This window comes from Tursiops truncatus, chromosome 1, assembly GCF_011762595.2.
Source record: "Tursiops truncatus isolate mTurTru1 chromosome 1, mTurTru1.mat.Y, whole genome shotgun sequence".
NCBI lineage: Eukaryota > Metazoa > Chordata > Mammalia > Artiodactyla > Delphinidae > Tursiops > Tursiops truncatus.
Genome location: NC_047034.1, coordinates 35,548,652 through 35,566,434, shown reverse-complemented (window position 1 = coordinate 35,566,434; position 17,783 = coordinate 35,548,652). Strand labels below are relative to the sequence as shown.

The 17,783-nt window shown below is 43.4% G+C and overlaps 2 protein-coding genes across 9 annotated transcripts in view; one reads left to right on the top strand and one right to left on the bottom strand.

Moving 5' to 3' along the window:
- Window positions 1–8,775, bottom strand: part of PFKFB2 (6-phosphofructo-2-kinase/fructose-2,6-biphosphatase 2) — a 25,862-nt gene extending 17,087 nt beyond the window's left edge. For 3 of the 6 annotated variants that reach the window (XM_019952233.3, XM_073802609.1, XM_019952236.3), the window contains exons 1-5: window positions 8,642–8,775; window positions 8,013–8,216; window positions 6,819–6,926; window positions 782–907; window positions 169–265 (exon numbers count right to left, since the gene is read on the bottom strand). In XM_019952233.3, coding sequence (XP_019807792.1) covers window positions 169–265; window positions 782–907; window positions 6,819–6,906 — 311 coding nt within the window. In that variant the 5' untranslated portion in view covers window positions 6,907–6,926; window positions 8,013–8,216; window positions 8,642–8,775. Of the gene's footprint in view, window positions 1–168; window positions 331–781; window positions 908–2,340; window positions 2,538–6,818; window positions 6,927–8,012; window positions 8,217–8,641 lie in introns of those variants that run through there. The other 3 variants (XM_019952231.3, XM_073802603.1, XM_019952235.3) reach the window with 2 other exon arrangements.
- Window positions 8,681–17,783, top strand: YOD1 (YOD1 deubiquitinase). 3 transcript variants are annotated; one of them, XM_033852757.2, is made up of 3 exons: window positions 8,681–8,806; window positions 10,130–10,289; window positions 11,277–17,783. In XM_033852757.2, the coding sequence occupies exons 2-3, from the start codon at window positions 10,151–10,153 to the stop codon at window positions 11,978–11,980; spliced, it is 843 nt and encodes a 280-aa protein (XP_033708648.1). In that variant the 5' UTR covers window positions 8,681–8,806; window positions 10,130–10,150; the 3' UTR covers window positions 11,981–17,783. The 3 variants fall into 3 exon arrangements, with proteins under 3 accessions (XP_033708648.1, XP_073658724.1, XP_004325528.3); XM_073802623.1 differs by lacking the exon at window positions 8,681–8,806 and adding an exon at window positions 9,072–9,261; XM_004325480.4 differs by lacking the exon at window positions 8,681–8,806 and having other exon boundaries at window positions 9,815–10,289.

Here is a 17,783-nt window from a genome sequence, read left to right as displayed (position 1 = left end):
TTCTGAGCCCTGTTCTACCCACCCAAGCCCATGGCGAGCTGCCCAGCAGATAACTTCCACTTAAAATCCCCACAAGATATTTACTGAAAGGGAAACCAAGCCCCATCACATCCAATCTCATGACGGCCAAGAAAGAGCTGGCCTGGCAGTCAGGCCTAGAAGACTCACTTGCGTATCTTCATGGCCTCCTCGTTGTCATGCCGGAAGAAGTCATAGGATTTATAGGACTTGACCGCTTGACGCCGATACACCCCAAGATTAAACACTGCAGAAGACACCCATACCCTCCAGCAGTGAAACAATACGATGTCCCAAAGGGGACTTCTTGGTCTAATGTCAGAGTGGCCAAGGGGATGAAAAAAGCACCATGGTATGTTGGAAACAACACCAGATTAAGAATCAGGTTAAGTTCAAGTTCTGACTTACTAGAATTTGGACAAGTCTTAAATTGTCTGACTTTCAATTTCCTCAGCCATTTTGGCTATTCCACATGGATACTGCTAGATAACGTAGATGTAAGGGATTTGGAAATGTAAAGCTCTATACTCATTTAATTCTTAATACTCCTATCAAAGGCATTGCCCCCAAACTAGGCCAATTCAGCCAGGCCAGGAGGAACAAGTATATGGACAGGGAATAAATCCAGTAAACCAGGAAGCAACCACTACTGCTGCCAAGAGAACCCTGTATCCTTGATGCCAGGGAGAATAAGTCTCCCAGAGGCCTATGAGGCCCAGGAACTGATCACTTCCTTTCCCAAGGAATGCATGGTTGCACCTACCTTTGGTGGGCACCCCAATCCAGTTGAGGTAGCGTGTGAGTTTCTTGGACACGTAGGTTTTGCCCCGGGCTGGTAAGCCAATCATAACAATGAGGGTCGGGGAGTTGGTCATGTAGGATGCCCACGCTAGAGGGAAATGGAACAGAACAAAACTAAATAAAGAGGGGTCAAGTAAGGTTTGTGCATGGGGCTGGGACTTCATGGTCAGGTTTGATCCTCATACACCTCAAAGAGGCCAGTGTCCAGGAGGACTGGAAAGGCAAACCGAGCAGATATCGGGGAAACCCTCCTAAAAGACAAAGGGTCACGTAGACTTCCAGAAAGTACCTAAACTAAGACACGTCTTTCCCACTTGGCCAAGGTCTTCACAGAGGTGCACAAGATGGAAAGAGAAAAAAAAGCGGCCAGGATTAGAAAGACAGTAACCATAGCATCTTCCTTAGCATGAGAATATCTAGTAACACGGCAATAATAAAGCCATGAAGGAAAGTCTTGGGCCTGGAGATTCTACCAGTGCAGCACTGAGCCAGCTCCTATAACAGATCCAACAGAGTTTCTATCCTGAGGATCCCATCTATCCCTTCAGAACCACAGGCAAGAGTTTGCCCACGAAAAAAGAGCCTGGCCTTAACCCGTTTTGGCCTTTGTGCTCAGGCCACGAGTTTAAGCCAGAACTTCTAAACCATTTAGACTGTGTCAACGCCTACCTGACATAGGTTCTGACTAGACCTCAGGAAGCTTCGTGGTAAAGCTGGCCCACAAGGGCATCACAGCCAGCCTGACTCAAAGGCCCAAGTGAAAGCAAGACAGTTTAAAAGCAGGAATAGCCATTGGTCCGCCCTTCTTCAGAATACAATTGGTTTCAGGAATGCTCATTTACAGAGACAGGTCTTACTGGGCAGCTGGGGGCAAAGTAGATGCCCAGAGGCCAGGTGACTTGCCTAAGGACACGCAATGAGTCATGGGAAGGGCTGGCCCTAGAATCCTGATCTTGTGCTTCCTGGGCAGCTTTTCTCCATAAAAAGAGCCTCTGATTCTGCCATCAGCTTGCTCACAGGCGCTGGCTCCTTCCTGTCCATCCTGCCACAGAGGAGTGGTGGCAGAGTGCCCTGCAAGCTGCCAGCCATGTTCCTGGGGCCAAGACCCAAACTGAGGTCATCTGGGAGGGCTCAGATGGGAAAGGAGGGAGGCCCTGTGTGCAGATGGGGAAGAACCACTTTTGTCTTCGTCTTCCCAGCACTGCTTTTCAGAAGGTGCCCCACAGTAGTTGCCACTCTTCTTCCCTGGGACAAGGTGACCCTGTCAGGCTAAGAAACAATTCAGCAAAACTGGGGTACTTGGATGGGAACGTCATCCTTTCTTTTTTTGAGAGGGGAATGTAAAAAGATCTCAGTGGAGAAGTGGGCAGAAAGGTGTGGGTAGAGAACAGAGCTCGGAAGGAAGAGAGTTTCCTAGGGGTGTTTGGCAAGAAGTACCCAGAAGCCAGACAGGGCCCTGGCGGTGAGGGAGGGGTGGATGCCCAGACTTGGGGTCAGAGGGGTTGGCTTTTAGTCCTTTACCTACTACGCACACGGAAAATTCCCGGGCCTGAGCAGGAGCCCCTCCAAGGTAGGCAACGAGCAACAGAAGTGATTTTCATCTCTGTCCAAACAGGGAGCACAAAGACAAGCAAACGCCATGCTGCAGCCTCCGCTGATGTTCATGCCTGATCTCTGACCCCTAACAGACTGCCTCAGGTTTCAGGAGTGAAATTCTCCTGAGTCTTCACTTTCTCCAGCCCTGCACTGCACTCTTCTCAATCACCATGGCTTGGCTCATTACCTGCACTTCTAGTACTGCTTGGTCCACACCTTCCAGCCCATTAGGCACTTCTCCCAAAGGTCCTGTTATCCTCCCTGAAGCTGAAAATGAACTGATACTTGGGAGACACTCTGAGGCCGACCAGGGAACCAGCTGCTCCATGTTTACCAAACTGGACAGAGAGTTCTAAGAACAAAAGAAAACACGGGCCACCAAGGACTCCCCACGGTGGCCCCCAGCACCACACCTCCCACCTCTGCCCATAACACACCCACGTACATCTGCTGCAACCAGAGCTGCTCAATTTCCGGAGGACAAAACTAAACCACACTTCCTATCTCGAATTGCCACATGGGCAAAACTAGGTACATTCTGTCCTGCCTGTTAAAAAACAAAGCCATCACCACCTTAATTTGAACAGTAGACACTGTATGCTGATTAATTTTGGAGACAATGTAACTTACCCCTTGACAAAGAACGGAAAGCGGTTTCAATCCTGAAATTCTCTTCTACCTTCTTTACACAAGGTTGAACTCACTTTCTCAATCTTAAACTTATTTTCCCTTCATGAACACACTTCGAGGGAATGAAGGTGTGAGAACTTTCCTCCTACGGACAAAAAACCTCAAGCCCAGAAAAGGGAAGAGCTTGGCCCACAGTCCCTCAATAGAAAGTCAAGGTCAGGGCTCTGGCCAGACTCCTGGTTTCATGACTGCCCAATCAGTCCTAGTACCAGCTCTTGTCAGCACCTGACAAAGGGAGCCACGTGGCCAGCATAACTCTGCTCTCTAATCTAAACCTGAAGGGTGGTCTAGAAGGCCAATGGTTCCCGGCTTTCTCATGACCAAGCCATCTTCCACTTTTTGCTCTAAACATCCCCAATATTTTGAAATATGCTGCCCTTTAAAGTGTGCTTCATTAGTAATATCTTCTTTTTATTCATCAGAAGTCATAGAACTGCCAATTATGTCCTGCCGTTTGACTGATAAGCATAACATATCGAAGTTCTGCAGCCAAACGCTAAGAAAGTTTATGTTTTAGTTAACCATCGAAGCTATAGTTTAATGCCCAATTTCTATCACGCGCTTTGAAATATTAAAAACAGCTAACAATGTAGAACTTTTGAGGGATGCTGATCAATGTTTCAAAGGTGTCTGCCTTTCCTCCTGTTATTTCTGTAGGGAAAGCTGCTAGCACAAACAGGTGTATATGCAAGCATGCTCACTACAGCATTGTTTGTGACGGTGGGAAATTAGAAACAATGTAAATGTCCATCAGGGAGAGGCTGGCATATCCACACAAGGCAATACCATGCAGGATGAAGTAAATGTGAACTTATCGACATGAAAAAAATGTCCAGAATATAGTTTTAAAAAAGTGTGTGTGGGGGGGGGGGGGATAGTAGAACAAAATATGTACAGTGTGGACCTATTTCCATTAATAGGATACACCAGAATAAGATTTTGGAAAGAATCAAACATAACAGGGACAGCAGAAATGGTGAGATTTTCTTGCTTTTTACTTTCTTTCTGTATTGTGTGAATTTTTCATGAACATGTATTGCTTTTATAATTAGGAGAAGGTTCATACAGGGACTTGTCTGTTCCAGACCTATTCAAAATATCAAAGAATAAAAGAAACAAAGAAGGAAAAGCATGTAGACCTTCCCTGCTACCCCTAATTCCTGCTTTCACGGAGCCCTGAAACCAGTTATCTGAGCACCTTAAGGGCACCTCAGCCAGCACCAACCCCCCTTCTCCCCCATCCCTGGAGCAGCTGAAATTCCAGTACTGCTCCTTTGGAGGTTCTGGCTCCCTAAAGACATTCTTCAGCTCTCTAGTTCAGGCACTTCCCAAGTCAAAGTCGGCCAACAACAGGTATAATTAACAGCAAGGGGATAACGGGAAAGCTATTAATAAAGCAACTGCTGGGTGTGAACACTAAGCAGCCCAAGAAGCCTGTTCCAAGATACAGGAAAATAACAGAGAGAAGGGAAATAAACTAACACATACTCTCATAGACTGTCACAGTCCCACAGTCCAACCACGAAAGGAGAAGCGGGGGGGGGGGGGGGGTAAATGAATGACAGTGGCTTCAGGATAACCCAGATACCTCCAGTGGGGGAGAAGAGGGTAGAACTTGGAAAGGAGAGATCAGGAATTAGAGTCTAGAGGAAGGAAAGAGACCTGGGATTACTGCTTCTTTGACTAATCAAAAGCCCTCAAGGCAAAAAAAAAAAAGTGCAAAAAAAGTTAGGAAGGCAGGTAGGAGAGTCCCATGGAGAAAAAGCAGAACTAGAAGGACTGACACTGAGCATTGCACAGGGTCAGAGACTCCCACAGTTATCAACTCCCCCTGACCCCCAAACACCACCACCTGTTCTCTGCTCTTGTTGGGCTCAAGTGTCCTAGTAGCACGAGGGCACCTCTATTTAAAGTGTGCATTCCATCTCCCCAAATCTGGGTTACCATACTGTCAAACAAGAGGAGAAAACATTTTTTACTGAAAATATAATTCTTCACAGAGCTCTTTTAAAAAGTGAGCTCCCAGCACAGCATTTAGACTATAATTCAATCTATATATAATGTTTCAGGAACAAACACAACATGCAAATAGAGTCACCGGTGAAAAATAACACAGTTTAGCCACATGCCCAGTACTCTTCTAGAAGCTGTCCTGTATTTACTCATGCAATTCTCACATCACTCTGGGGAGAGATACTATTAGTATCCCCATTTTATCAAAAAGTAAACTGGGGCATGGGGCAGAAAAGCAAGTTGGTTAAAAGCCCACAGTTAGGCAGTAGTAAAACCAAAATTTGAACCCAGGCAGTCTGACTCCAGAGGCTGCACTCAAACGTCATGCTATACTAGTTATCTTCCACAGGGTGTTTGCCCTCAGTACCTGGCTTCCTGCCCTGGCGGAGAAAGAAGACCCTAATCATAGAGGTGCACCAACCCCAGTATCACACCCAAACAACCTGCCTCTGCTGCAGCCCAAACCCCCAAAAGCCTCATCAGTGCTACGTGAAAAGAGATGACCATCATGAATCACGAGACTGACAAGGTCATGACATCAAGGTTGAGACTCTGGGGAAAGCTTGCAACATGAGATGATTCCAGGTCTCATGCTAGTTGGCTGTTTCCACCTGCTGATATATATAACCACTGAAGTGAGAAGAACTGACTGATAGCGTTCCAGAGGAACCTGGTAGCAGGGACAAGAGTTAGCTTTCCTAGAGGTTCCCCAAAATATCTGGGGACAAACTGCTCAGGACCTTTTGGCCTAGGCTCTGCAGTCTTGCAGTCTATAAGGATGCTTAGGCATGCAGATGCATGGGGACAGGAAACAACACTTCATCTCTCTGCAAACCCACCTGCTGTCTCTGTCTAAAAGATGGGCATGGAAATGCTCCTGTGAAACCCATCCCCAGAGCAATGAACCTGCAGGGAAAATAGTCTGCAGAGTGTAAAGACTAAACCTGTGAGAAAGTAAGGTGCCCAAGACATGGCGAGAAGTGAAATATCAGGGCCGATTCCCCTTAGGCCTGTAGAAATAAGCTAATGGTTCTTACCTGCAATTTCTGCTGTGAGCAGCACCCTCACAAAACTTAGCCCAAGAGATAAAGGGAAACTGTTAACAGTATCAACCCCAAGGAATTCCTGCACCCTGCTACTCAGCCTTACTCACTGCGTGTACAATAACACTGGCTCTAACTTGCAGCATCAATCAACTGTGCAGATACCCCCAGGGTGGGGGAGATAGAGATTCAGTTAAAGAAAGCAGGAAGAATATGCTGGGCTAGGGCTTCCCTGGTGGCGCAGTGGTTGAGAGTCTGCCTGCCGATGCAGGGGACACGGGTTCGTGCCCCAGTCCGGGAAGATCCCACATGCCGCGGAGCGGCTGGGCCCGTGAGCCATGGCCGCTGAGCCTGCGTGTCCGGAGCCTGTGCTCCGCAACGGGAGAGGCCACAACAGTGAGAGGCCCGCATACCGCAAAAAAAAAAAAAAAAAAGAAAAGAAAATGATGGGCTACACCAGCAGTCTAGCCCCAAGGACAGACAATTCACTGAGTCTACTTGTTTCAGAAAGGAAATTCCCCTGGTAGACTTTGTTTTAAATTACCATGTCGAAGAACTATTTCTCACTCCCACCAAGCAGCAAAGTCTAGAATTACAGCAATATTCTCAAGGTAAAATCCTGGGAGACAGCAGCCCCTCCTCTTTACCAACACTCACAACATTTCTTCTCTGACATTCGTAGATTTGTTTTGGTTTCATAGTTGTTGTTGTTCTGTTCTGAGGAAGGGGCAGAATTCCCAGACATGGCAGCTCTTCAGGGGATGTCTGGAAGGGACAAAGGGGATGTAAGGAAGGGAAGGAAGGAAATATCCCTCAAAATACTCAAAAGAGGATCAGTGCGGTATAAGTGAAAGAACCCTGGGCCAAGGGTCAAGTCCAGCCCTCATTCTCCCACTTAATAGCTACATGCCCTAGGATTAAGTCATGAATGTCCCTAGCCCTCTGTTTCCTTATCTGTGAAGAGTTGCACCAGAACCCCGATCTATAATGCTGACTTAGGAGTGTACATTCACATGAATTATCTCCTTCAATCCTTCCAATAATCCCATAATAAAACAGATTTTGCTACCATTATTACTTCTCCCCATTTTACAGATTGAAAAACTGACGTTTATCAAACTAAGTGGCTTATCCAAGTTCCTTCCTGACCTCAGATTCCAATTTAAGAATCTGGGGAGAGTAGTGGCAGCAGCTGGGGGTGGGATGGGTTGCAAATAGATCAAGTTCATTATCATAAAGTAATTGCAGTCCAATGGTAGAATTCAGTTCTGAAAAAAAAATAAGTGGGGAAATCTCAAACATGTTCCCTTAAGGAAAAACTGTAGCTAGACCCGGGGACAGCCCTAGCACGTCACTATTTCTCCTCTCAAGCCCTTGACCGCACCCTCTCCCCATCTATCTCCTAGGAAGCAGTCTATGGAAGAAACACTGGGGAGCAAAGAGGTGGCAAATAACTTCTCTTATTCTGAAAGATCACTTTCAGAATAAGGGATAAGTCCTGACTCGAACGGGGGTGGGAGAGCCCCGAGTTCACTGCGCAAACCCAGACAAGGGACTCGTGAGGAAGGAAAGTCCTACTGCTTCAAGGATCTTGCACTGTTATTCCACTGACCACACAAATCCTCTAACTCACACGTCAGCTGCGGCTCTGGGTCCCTAAACGTCCGCACTCCGGCAATGCCTGGGGGCCCGCACTTCCCCGAAACAGCTAGGCTTCATCTTCCCGCTCCTCATCAGGGTGCACGCAGCCCCCCTTCTCTCGCCCGCCTAACCCCTTCAAGGTGCTGTACAGCCGTCGCTCACCCTAGGACCCCTCCTAAGATCCCTCCGGGCTGTGGCCCCAGCACCTACCCGGTAACGCGACAGCCAGGAGCCGACACGGTGGCCGGGGTCCGGCACACCAGTCTCCGGAGAATCACGTGCCTTGCCTGGCTCCGCCCACTCTCGCGTTGGCCCTCACCTGGAGAGAATCGTCCACCAATCGAGCGCCCGCAGGCTCCAGGGGGCGGGGCTCAAATCGGAATCGCTGTCGCTAGCTCCGGAAGAAGGTTGGAACTGTGAAGGAGAAAGATCACAAGCTCGCAAGTTTACCAGCACTGTGGAGGTTAGTTACATCGTTGCCCGGCAACTAATAGGGATGGGGGCGGGGTTAATTAAAAGCACGACGTTTTTCATACTCTCGCGAGAGTGAACTAGTAGACGTCTTGGAAGGGTGTGACTTTATGGTGACGGGAAAAATTTTTGCGGAGATTAACGCTCTCCTCCCTGAATCCCAGCGGGACCTCGTTAGAGCCATGAATTGAAAAGTAAGCTATAGAAGAGGCTTTGCTAGAGTAAACTACCAAAGTACTTAAGCTGATTACATCTTAGGGTGTTTGCATATTCCCTTAGGTCAGACACTGTAAACTAAGAAAATCAACTACTCTCATCGCTGAACCAGGGGCTTCCCTGGACCCATGCACATACTCCAGTGGACTTACCACCTTATTTATTCTCCCGCTTACAGCCCACGCTGTAACGTCTGTTATGGCCATCTTGAAGAACAAAAGAGGAAAATTGCTCCAGGAGAAAACTGGCTCATGAAAGTTTTGAAAAGATGCATAGTTTCCATATAACTTATTCAGAGGCAGATTTTTACAGTGGAGGTGAGTTTGCACATTTCAAGTGAACTTTTCACAGTTGCCCCCAGGCCCATTTGATGCTTGATTGTGGTGATAAACCCCCTCTAAGCAGGGTAGGCTTTGCCCCTCTGGATCCAGGATAAAAAAAGAACGAGTACATATTTCTCGGAAGAGAGGTAAATTCAGAGATGTTTTTATTCCTCTTTCACCTGGGGATTAAATTCATCCTTCAAAACAGCTCAAATAGTACCTCCTCTTTGACGCTTTTTACAACTCCATTACGTCACAGTTGCCCTCTCTGTGCCTATACAACTCCGTTTTATCCATTCAGCAAGTATTTACTGAGCACATATTTGCGAGGCACAGTCCTTTGTTCTAGGGATACAGGGTTGAAAAGGGTCACATAATCTAGCATTATCACGTTGCTATGAAAGTCAGTAGTTATGTGTCCTTTACACACCACCCTCTCTCTCGATTACGTGAGTAATTTGCCATTTTGAAGGCAGGAATGGAGTCGCCTTGGTATTTGTATACCTAGGTCCTGAACTGGAATCTGGATGACACATGTTGGTCTTCTTCATTCCTCCTCCTTATACTGCCACCACCTCCTGAATGTAGCAATTGCCCTCAGCCCAGATGCTGACCTCACATTGCGCTTTCTGATGTGGCAAATGGACGTTTTCAAGTTACAGTCTTATGGAGGTGGAAAGGCCAGTCTTCCGGCCCCCTTAACCTCAATGAGTCAATGTTTGCTGCAGCCATGAGTCTAGCCACGAGTATTTGTTTGTCTTTGACTGGTCATTTGAGTCACAGACCATTCTTGGCATTCGTTTGCATTCCGAACTATGATTCTGTTTCTCCCGGTGTAGTTTGGAAGCCCCAATTTAATCATTTCCGACCTAATTGCAAGGATACATTCCACTGTATTCGATTCAGGAACTCCTTCCGCCGCTCTCTTCCCTTAAGCTTATATGCTTCCGACGCGGAGGGTACCTCACTCGCTCTACAGGTAGCAAGACCAGTCGTACGTTAGGAATACGGGTAAATTTTCATCCTTTGCCTCCTGAAGGGGGTGATGGTGAGAGTCAGTTATCACTTTAAGAGTGTGCTAAAACAGAAGCCGCAGAGTATCGCGAGAACTGTAACAACCAGCGACATCTCGCGATGTTTGGACCGGCAAAGGGTGGCTATTTTGGAGTCCACCCGCCGGCTTCTTACCCCGGCGGCGTCTGCCAACCTGCTGCCGGGACCAAAGCTGGCCCCACGGGTGTCTGGTCTGTGGGCGGCCGGACCGACACGATGTGGCGGCTCCGCTGCAAGGCCAAGGATGGCACCCATGTTTTGCAGGGGTTGTCCAGCCGGACCCGGATGCGGGAACTCCAGGGCCAAATTGCCGCCATCACCGGGATCGCCCCCGGCTGTCAGCGAATCCTCGTAGGATACCCGCCCGAGTGCCTGGACCTCAGCAACGGGGATACCATTCTGGAGGATTTGCCCATTCAGTCAGGTAAGGGAATCGAGGCTAGGCCAAGGCTAGTCCTGAGAGGTCGGAGAGAGGCATAAGGGAGAACAAACAGGGCGAGGTGGTGTGGGTCAGCTGGGGGCTTGGAGGAACAGGATAGGAAAGATAAAAGAACAGAGAACTCTGACGGAGGCCAGGGCAAGTGTCTAGCAGGGAGGGCCCAGCCTCTGTGAGAAGCCCAAAGCCTTGGACTAACCTTTCCTCAATCTGCTTTCTGGTCTCTCTTGAAAACGTCTCATTCATTTTGTTTCCCTCTGCGTCCGCAACAGTATTTTAAAAATGGGACCTATTTTCTCTGTCCTGATGGCTCTTTTCCCCTATATCACTGAAATAAGACAGCCGGTCTGAAGGATGTAGGATACTTTTTTGCTTTCCTGGTTCATTTTTGCAATCCCCTTCATACATACTTACTTTGACAGTTGTATTCATTTTAGAGTTTGCTCTGACACACCCAGTAAAGGCCCTTTCAAGTTCTAGACAACAGCAGTTATTTCTGTGCAGTATTAAAACTTGAACGGCAATAATGGTAATTAAAAGCTTTCCGTTGTTGTATCAAGGATCCTGTAAACACTGAACAGGGTAGGTATGCAAGGTTCGTAAGGAGAGGACCCCCTAGTGGCCGAGTCTGTGACAAACACCTTTTGGAAGTGTTTTTAAACTGCAGAGAGCAAGCTTAAGAAAATTTTGTTCTTGAAATGTATCTTTTTAAGCAAGTATGAAGATGTATAATTCAGGCCCCTTTACTAAATGAGGTGCAGCCTAAAATGTTTTGCTCTTTGTTCCATTTGCGTCTTTATGAAGATACAGTGAACAGAAAGTGTTACTGGTCACATGTCTGCAAAGCTGTATTCTCCCTAGTAACCCCAGCTTATACTTTAACTCCTTCTGTTTGTAATTTACAGACTTGGTTAGTAAACACCCAATTTCATCTATACTTTCTCTTCAGTTCTGGATTTGTTTTATTTTTGACAGGCGACATGCTGATTGTTGAAGAAGACCAAACCAGGCCCAAAATGTCACCTGCATTTACAAAACATGGTGCTCCTAGTTACATCAGGGAAACTTTGCCTGTGCTTACCAGAGCGGTGGTCCCAGCAGACAACTCTTGCCTCTTTACCAGTGTGTACTATGTTGTTGAAGGAGGAGTCTTGAATCCAGCTTGTGCCCCTGAGATGAGACATCTCATAGCACAAATTGTAGCAAGCAATCCAGACTTCTATAGCAAGGCAATACTGGGAAAAACAAATCAAGAGTACTGTGACTGGATCAAAAGGGAGGATACTTGGGGTGGAGCTATTGAGATATCCGTTTTGTCTAAGTTTTATCAATGCGAAATATGTGTGGTGGATACACAGACAGTACGAATTGATCGTTTTGGGGAAGATGCAGGATATACCAAAAGGGTCCTGCTTATTTATGATGGCATCCACTATGATCCGCTTCAGCGTGTCTTCCCCAACCCAGACACCCCTCCTCTGACCATTTTCTCCTCTAATGATGATATTGTTCTTGTGCAAGCACTGGAATTAGCAGATGAAGCTAGAAGCAAGAGACAATTTACTGATGTAAACCGCTTCACCCTGAGATGCATGGTATGTCAGAAGGGATTAACTGGACACGCAGAAGCAAGGGACCATGCCAAGGAGACAGGCCATACCAACTTCGGAGAAGTGTGAGCCATGCATAATGAGGATTGACGCCTACTACCTCACAGATCCAGAAGGTTCTGGGTTTTCCAATAAACTATTCGTAACCCTAAAGAACAAAAGGACACAATGCTTGAACCATCCTTTTAACCTAAAGCCACTAAGACACTGAATTCCTTGTTAAGATTAATATTAGTGTGCAAGTTTACAGATGTGTGTCTACAGTGGTGATACATGCCCTCTCTCTGCTGGGGTGACAGAATATAGGTGGTCCTTGCTACCTACTGACACTAACCTGAAGATTGACTTTTAGTATTATAAACTAGCACCCAGCAGCATTAACTTGTAGAAGAAAACAACTTCATATTTTGGGTAATGCGAAAGGCCTCAGGTGAGGCCACCGGACATAAACCACAATGTCTCCGGTAATTGAGTCCTTTTAAGAACTGAGTTAATAGTTTCTAAATTATGAATTGATTCCTCAAGTGAAGATACTCAGAATTGTCAAAACTGATTTATATTGCAACTTGGTAGACTTTATAAATGTGTACTTCACCAGTTAAAAGTACATAAGAAGCAATTTTTACAGGGTTGAGTCTACTCCTTGAGAATGTTACCTAACAACGAGAACTGATAGTGCCCAGTTAAGGATTTCTAGTGTTATAAAAGTAGAATGTATTAGAGAGGAGGTGCCTGAGCAGATTACTGAAGCTTTAAAAGACCGTTGGCCTCATGTTTTGTTTTGTGGGTTTTTTTTGTGATACGAGGGCCTCTCACTGCTGTGGCTTCTCCCGTTGCGGAGCACAGGCTCCGGACGCGCAGGCTCAGCAGCCATGGCTCACGGGCCCAGCCGCTCTGCGGCATGTGGGATCTTCCCGGACCGGGGCACGAACCCGTGTCCCTTGCATCGGCAGGCGGACTCTCAACCACTGCGCCACCAGGGAAGCCCGGCCTCGTGTTTTAATGCAACTCATTTATTCATCTTTGTCGCATTGGATAAAACTTTAAAATTAAGCAGGATATTTTTTTTAATTGTAGTTCCTTGAAATTTGAATGCTCTATTTTTGCCTTTCTACCTAAGATTTGCCTGGAGGGATTTGATTTCCTCAGCCTTTGGTTAAGAGCACTTCCTCCAACTCCTAAAAAAACTTTTCATCTAAAATTATAACGTGCTTTGGTTTGGTTTTTGTGAGATCTTTGGCTACCTAAACAGAATTTGTTTTCATGCTAGCCTTATCCCACCACTAATGCTCTTTTAAATGATTTCATGTGTCTGAAAATTAGCACTTTTATCCACCATCTTTTACCTTGACTTTTGCATAGTTTTAAAGTAATCGGGATAATAATATTGAATGAATTTGTTTCACTTACAAAATATGACAGTTTTTAAATCTTTGCCTTATTCAGCCTTCTCAGAATTCTGCTTCTTACTGATATTAGATGTGTAGCCATTTGCTTGGTGGGCTAATCCACAAGGCACACCCTCTAAAACTTAGCTTCACTATGAGATCTTCCAGATAAAAGTTTTCTACCTCTTTTCTTAATTCTTCTGACGATCAGGGATGCTAAATTATAATTTGTTATGCATTATCTTACATAATGTGAAGAGGCCTGATGTTGTAAAGTTTTATTATCTTGGTCTCATTTTTGATTAAGTATCTCACTTAGAAAACCAATGGTATGGGAATTCCCTGGCGGTCCAGTGGTTAGGACTCCGTGCTTTCATTGCCAAGGGCGCGAGTTCAATCCTTGGTTGGGGAACTAAGGTCCCACAAGCCGCGTGGTGTGGCCAAAAAAAAAAACCCAATGGTATACTTTAAAGCACATGTATATTTTAGCATATCTTCTTGGCAAATGTTTCAAAATTGAGATTTACTTTTAGCACTTTCACTTGGTAGAGATAGCCATATAAAATTAAGGAATATGTAAACAATTTAGGAGAAATGTACCTTTAAGGAACAATTCACAAAATATGCTTGAAATCATTAGATGACATTTCTTGAGTACCTTTTGTGTGAATAGGTCTTTTAGGCATTATAAGTTATTGTGGTCACTATAGCTCAAAAGTGTTTAATTTTCTATTTAACTAAGCCTTAAAAATAGCACTTGTGAGTTTGTGAAACTTAATGTTTGGCGATCATAATGTGTACAAGTGAATATGATTGAATATCTCTTTGTACCTGTCATCAGGTCTAAAAGGATTTTGTATCTTATTTCCCCCAGAAAATATTAAATTTAAAGCTGTAGGTTAAGAGTATACCACTGGGTAGCACCCATCAAATTGAGCTTTATGCATCATTATTCATAAACCTTGCCTTCCTTTCTTAAGTGTTTCAGGGGCCAAACTTGATACTTGCTTACTGGAATTTTAGAGAAATCTATTCATGCAACAGATATTTATTGAGTAATTTATAATGTCAGGTATATATTGATGCTTCCCAGCATAAATTTCTGTTGCTTTAAAATTGAGTATCCTTTATCTATCAATACATTTGATTTTTTTTTAATTTTGTATTGAAGTATAGTTAATTTACAATGTTGTGTTAGTTTCAGGGGTACAGCAAAGTGAGATAGATATATATATATATATATATATATATAATTTTTCAGTCAATACATTTGATTTTAATTTAACAAATTTCCAATTTAACAAATGGAAAGAAATAGAACCTGATATTTTATAAAATTAAACCTGTTATTTTAAGTGGCTTTGTTTGCATATTTAAGCTTATGCTTTTATAACAAGTCAAATATTTATTCAGGGGCTCTTAGTTTATTCTGTTTTACCTGTTAATTAGGTTGTGCATTCTTCAGTTGGACACTGATAGATTGCTCTCAATAATGACTTTTTAAATTAATCAGCTGCTGAAATTCAGCACTAGGACTTTTAAGTAATGTTCTGATCATGGGGAATTCAAGATGAAGCACTATTTGCAGATCATTTAATTATTGAGGATTTAAAAACCTAAACTTGTGCTAATTCTGAACTCAAGCTTGTAAGCCTCACAGAACTTAGATGTTTTTAATTGTACTTCTTATACTCTTGAAATTAGTTTATTAATGTCTGTAAATTCTAATCTTGAGAATTTTGAAATCTTGCAACAGGATTAAAAGAAACTTTTTCTTAAATTTGCTGTTGAGTAGAGTGAAACCCCTCTTCCCATTCATTCAGTTTTTGACTGCCATACAAGATTTTTTTTTTTTTAATTATAACGAGGATAGTTTACATTGGTAGCAGAATGAATGAAGATTGTGCTTTCCCATCCCCCACTCCTCCTTTCCCTTATTCTTCTTTTTCTTACTCTTCTTTGGATTTAAAGATTAGATGTAGGGCAATGAATGTACTTCTAGATAGAGAGAGTGATTTCAGAAGTTAATATCTCTGGGAATTTTGTGATGTGATAGCCATGTGAAGACATCAGTATGGTACATCTTCTGTTAGTGGTTCATGGTTGATTTCTTAATTGTTTCCCATGAATGGATAATGGGCACAGTCAAGTGATACCCTTGAAAGGTTTGGGGGCTGGTCAGCTTGAGGCTGTTGGCAAAAACTAATATAGTCATACCACTTGATTATTCCATGAAGTTCAAGTCCCAGCAAAATCATAATCAGGAATGAATTAACATATTATTTAGCTGTACATGCCCATAAATGCGCCTAACTTGCTTGTCTAGCTTATTCTTTCTATCTTGTGTAGGCATTAAAACATGAATGTTGCAAGTTGCCCTAACTGAACATAGTTTTCTATGTCTTTTTTGAAAAAATTGAATAGGGAGTTTAGAAGATTAGCAGCAGAGGGATTTTTTTTTCTTTATGTGTCAGGTGGCCTTCCTAAACTTCCATATATTAAGATTTTTATGTTCTTTCATGTATTGAGAACACACATTTGTTATTATTTGCAGCACTTTAAAAATATGAAATAAAAGTTTACATGTTAGCCCTCTCCGGGGACCTTGTCAAAGACATTAAAATATAATTCTGGAACTGCCAACTATCAGTTCTTCTTAATCAGCAGTTACCATCAGTGAATAGTGTATCCAATGGTACAACATTCTGGTGTTTTGGTAACAGCAGAACTCCATTTCAGTAACTATTAGCAGCATGCTCTGTGCCCTAGCATTCAAAGTGTTACTTTTTTCTATAATGTGATTGTTCTTTATTCATTGTACAATGCAGTATTCATATCTGTCCTTGTAGCACAAAGATGACTACTACAACTTTGAAAAGATTAGATTCTTAAAACCCTTCATTTGTTTCTAAGCAAAACGATTTTGAGCTGATTTTTGAGTCAAAGGCCTTAAAAGCATCATGTGTAAGCAACATCATTAAGTCTAAAGTGAAACACTTGATTTGAATAAGCTAGTTTATTAACTAAAGATGTTTTCTTACTAAGAGTTATGGTATTTCAGCACATTTCATCCAACTTAAAAGATTATAAAACTTCCCTAATTGTGGGAAAGGGTTTGTTTGTTTTTTTTTCCTTCTCCAGAAATTAGTTGGCATTTTGTTTACAGTGCTTTGAGTATTTGACTTAGAAGAAATTATTATTATTGCTTTAGGTCTTGGTTGATAGAATTTAGAGGAGATTGGTAACCCTGCCGTGCTGTTTCAGAGTAAAGGGAGAAAGGGGCAAGAAGATAAAGTGCCACATAAACAGAAGAGATCCTCAAATGAATGCATTCCTAGTCTTGAATTATGCTTTTCAGAAAATGTTTCAAGCAATGCCTTTGCATCACCTTAACCCTCCTCCCCCATTTCTTGGCATAGAATGTAGCAAGGCCGTAATGGAAAGGCTTGTCAGTACAGTATAAAACCATGACTACAAGGATTTTGCTATAATGCTTTTTTTTTTTTTTTCTTTGCGGTACGCAGGCCTCTCACTGTTGTGGCCTCTCCCATTGCGGAGCACAGGCTCCAGACGTGCAGGCTCAGCGGCCATGGCTCACGGGCCCAGCTGCTCCATGGCATGTGGGATCTTCCCAGACCGGGGCACGAACCCGTGTCCCCTGCATCAGCAGGCGGACTCTCATCCACTGCGTCAGCAGGGAAGCCCTATAATGCTTTTTTATACTTGCTTTTAAAAATACAAATCTATGTCTAAGAGTTTAGGGATAGTGAAGATATGATTTAGTTATGTTGTAGGCAAACAGGTTAACCTAAGAAAGGTTTACAATTCCTACTAAGATTACATGAGCGTGACTCTATACTGGTATAGGATATGTAGTTAGTTGTAGCCTGTAAGTTACTTAAAAGGACCAGGGCACCTAATTCTTGTCAGTTTTCCAGTTCACCTTGGTGCCATTCATCACATAAGCTGTTTACAGGAAATATAATTTCCTTAGCAAAGAGTAACTTTTTTTCCTTTAAAAAAGTATTAAGTTTAAAATACAGAATAAGTACATATAGTCTGTCAAAAGGAATAGAGAATGACAATAGTCCTGTATTTCCTGTATTAATGCAGTAGAGGTTGAAATTCCTGAAGCAAGAAGAAACCCATAAAACTGTCAAATTTAGAGCTTTAAAATATGACTTGAAAAGTATAGGGAAGGACAAACAACAAAGTTCTGTTTCACTTGGCATAAGAAAATATTTTTTCTTAATGAAGATGGACAGTGCTTTCTTGTTTTAAAAATATTTTGTCTATTTGCCAGCATCTTTTCAAAGTTAACGCACTGCTGCTACTTGGGAGATGTCTACTTTCATTTTGTACAACTCTTATGTGATTTTGCCATTGTCATTAAGATGCATTGATTTTATGAGGTGTATAATTTTAAATACATAAATATTGTATGAATTGACTTGTTTTGAAGGAATAAATGAAGTGAAAATATT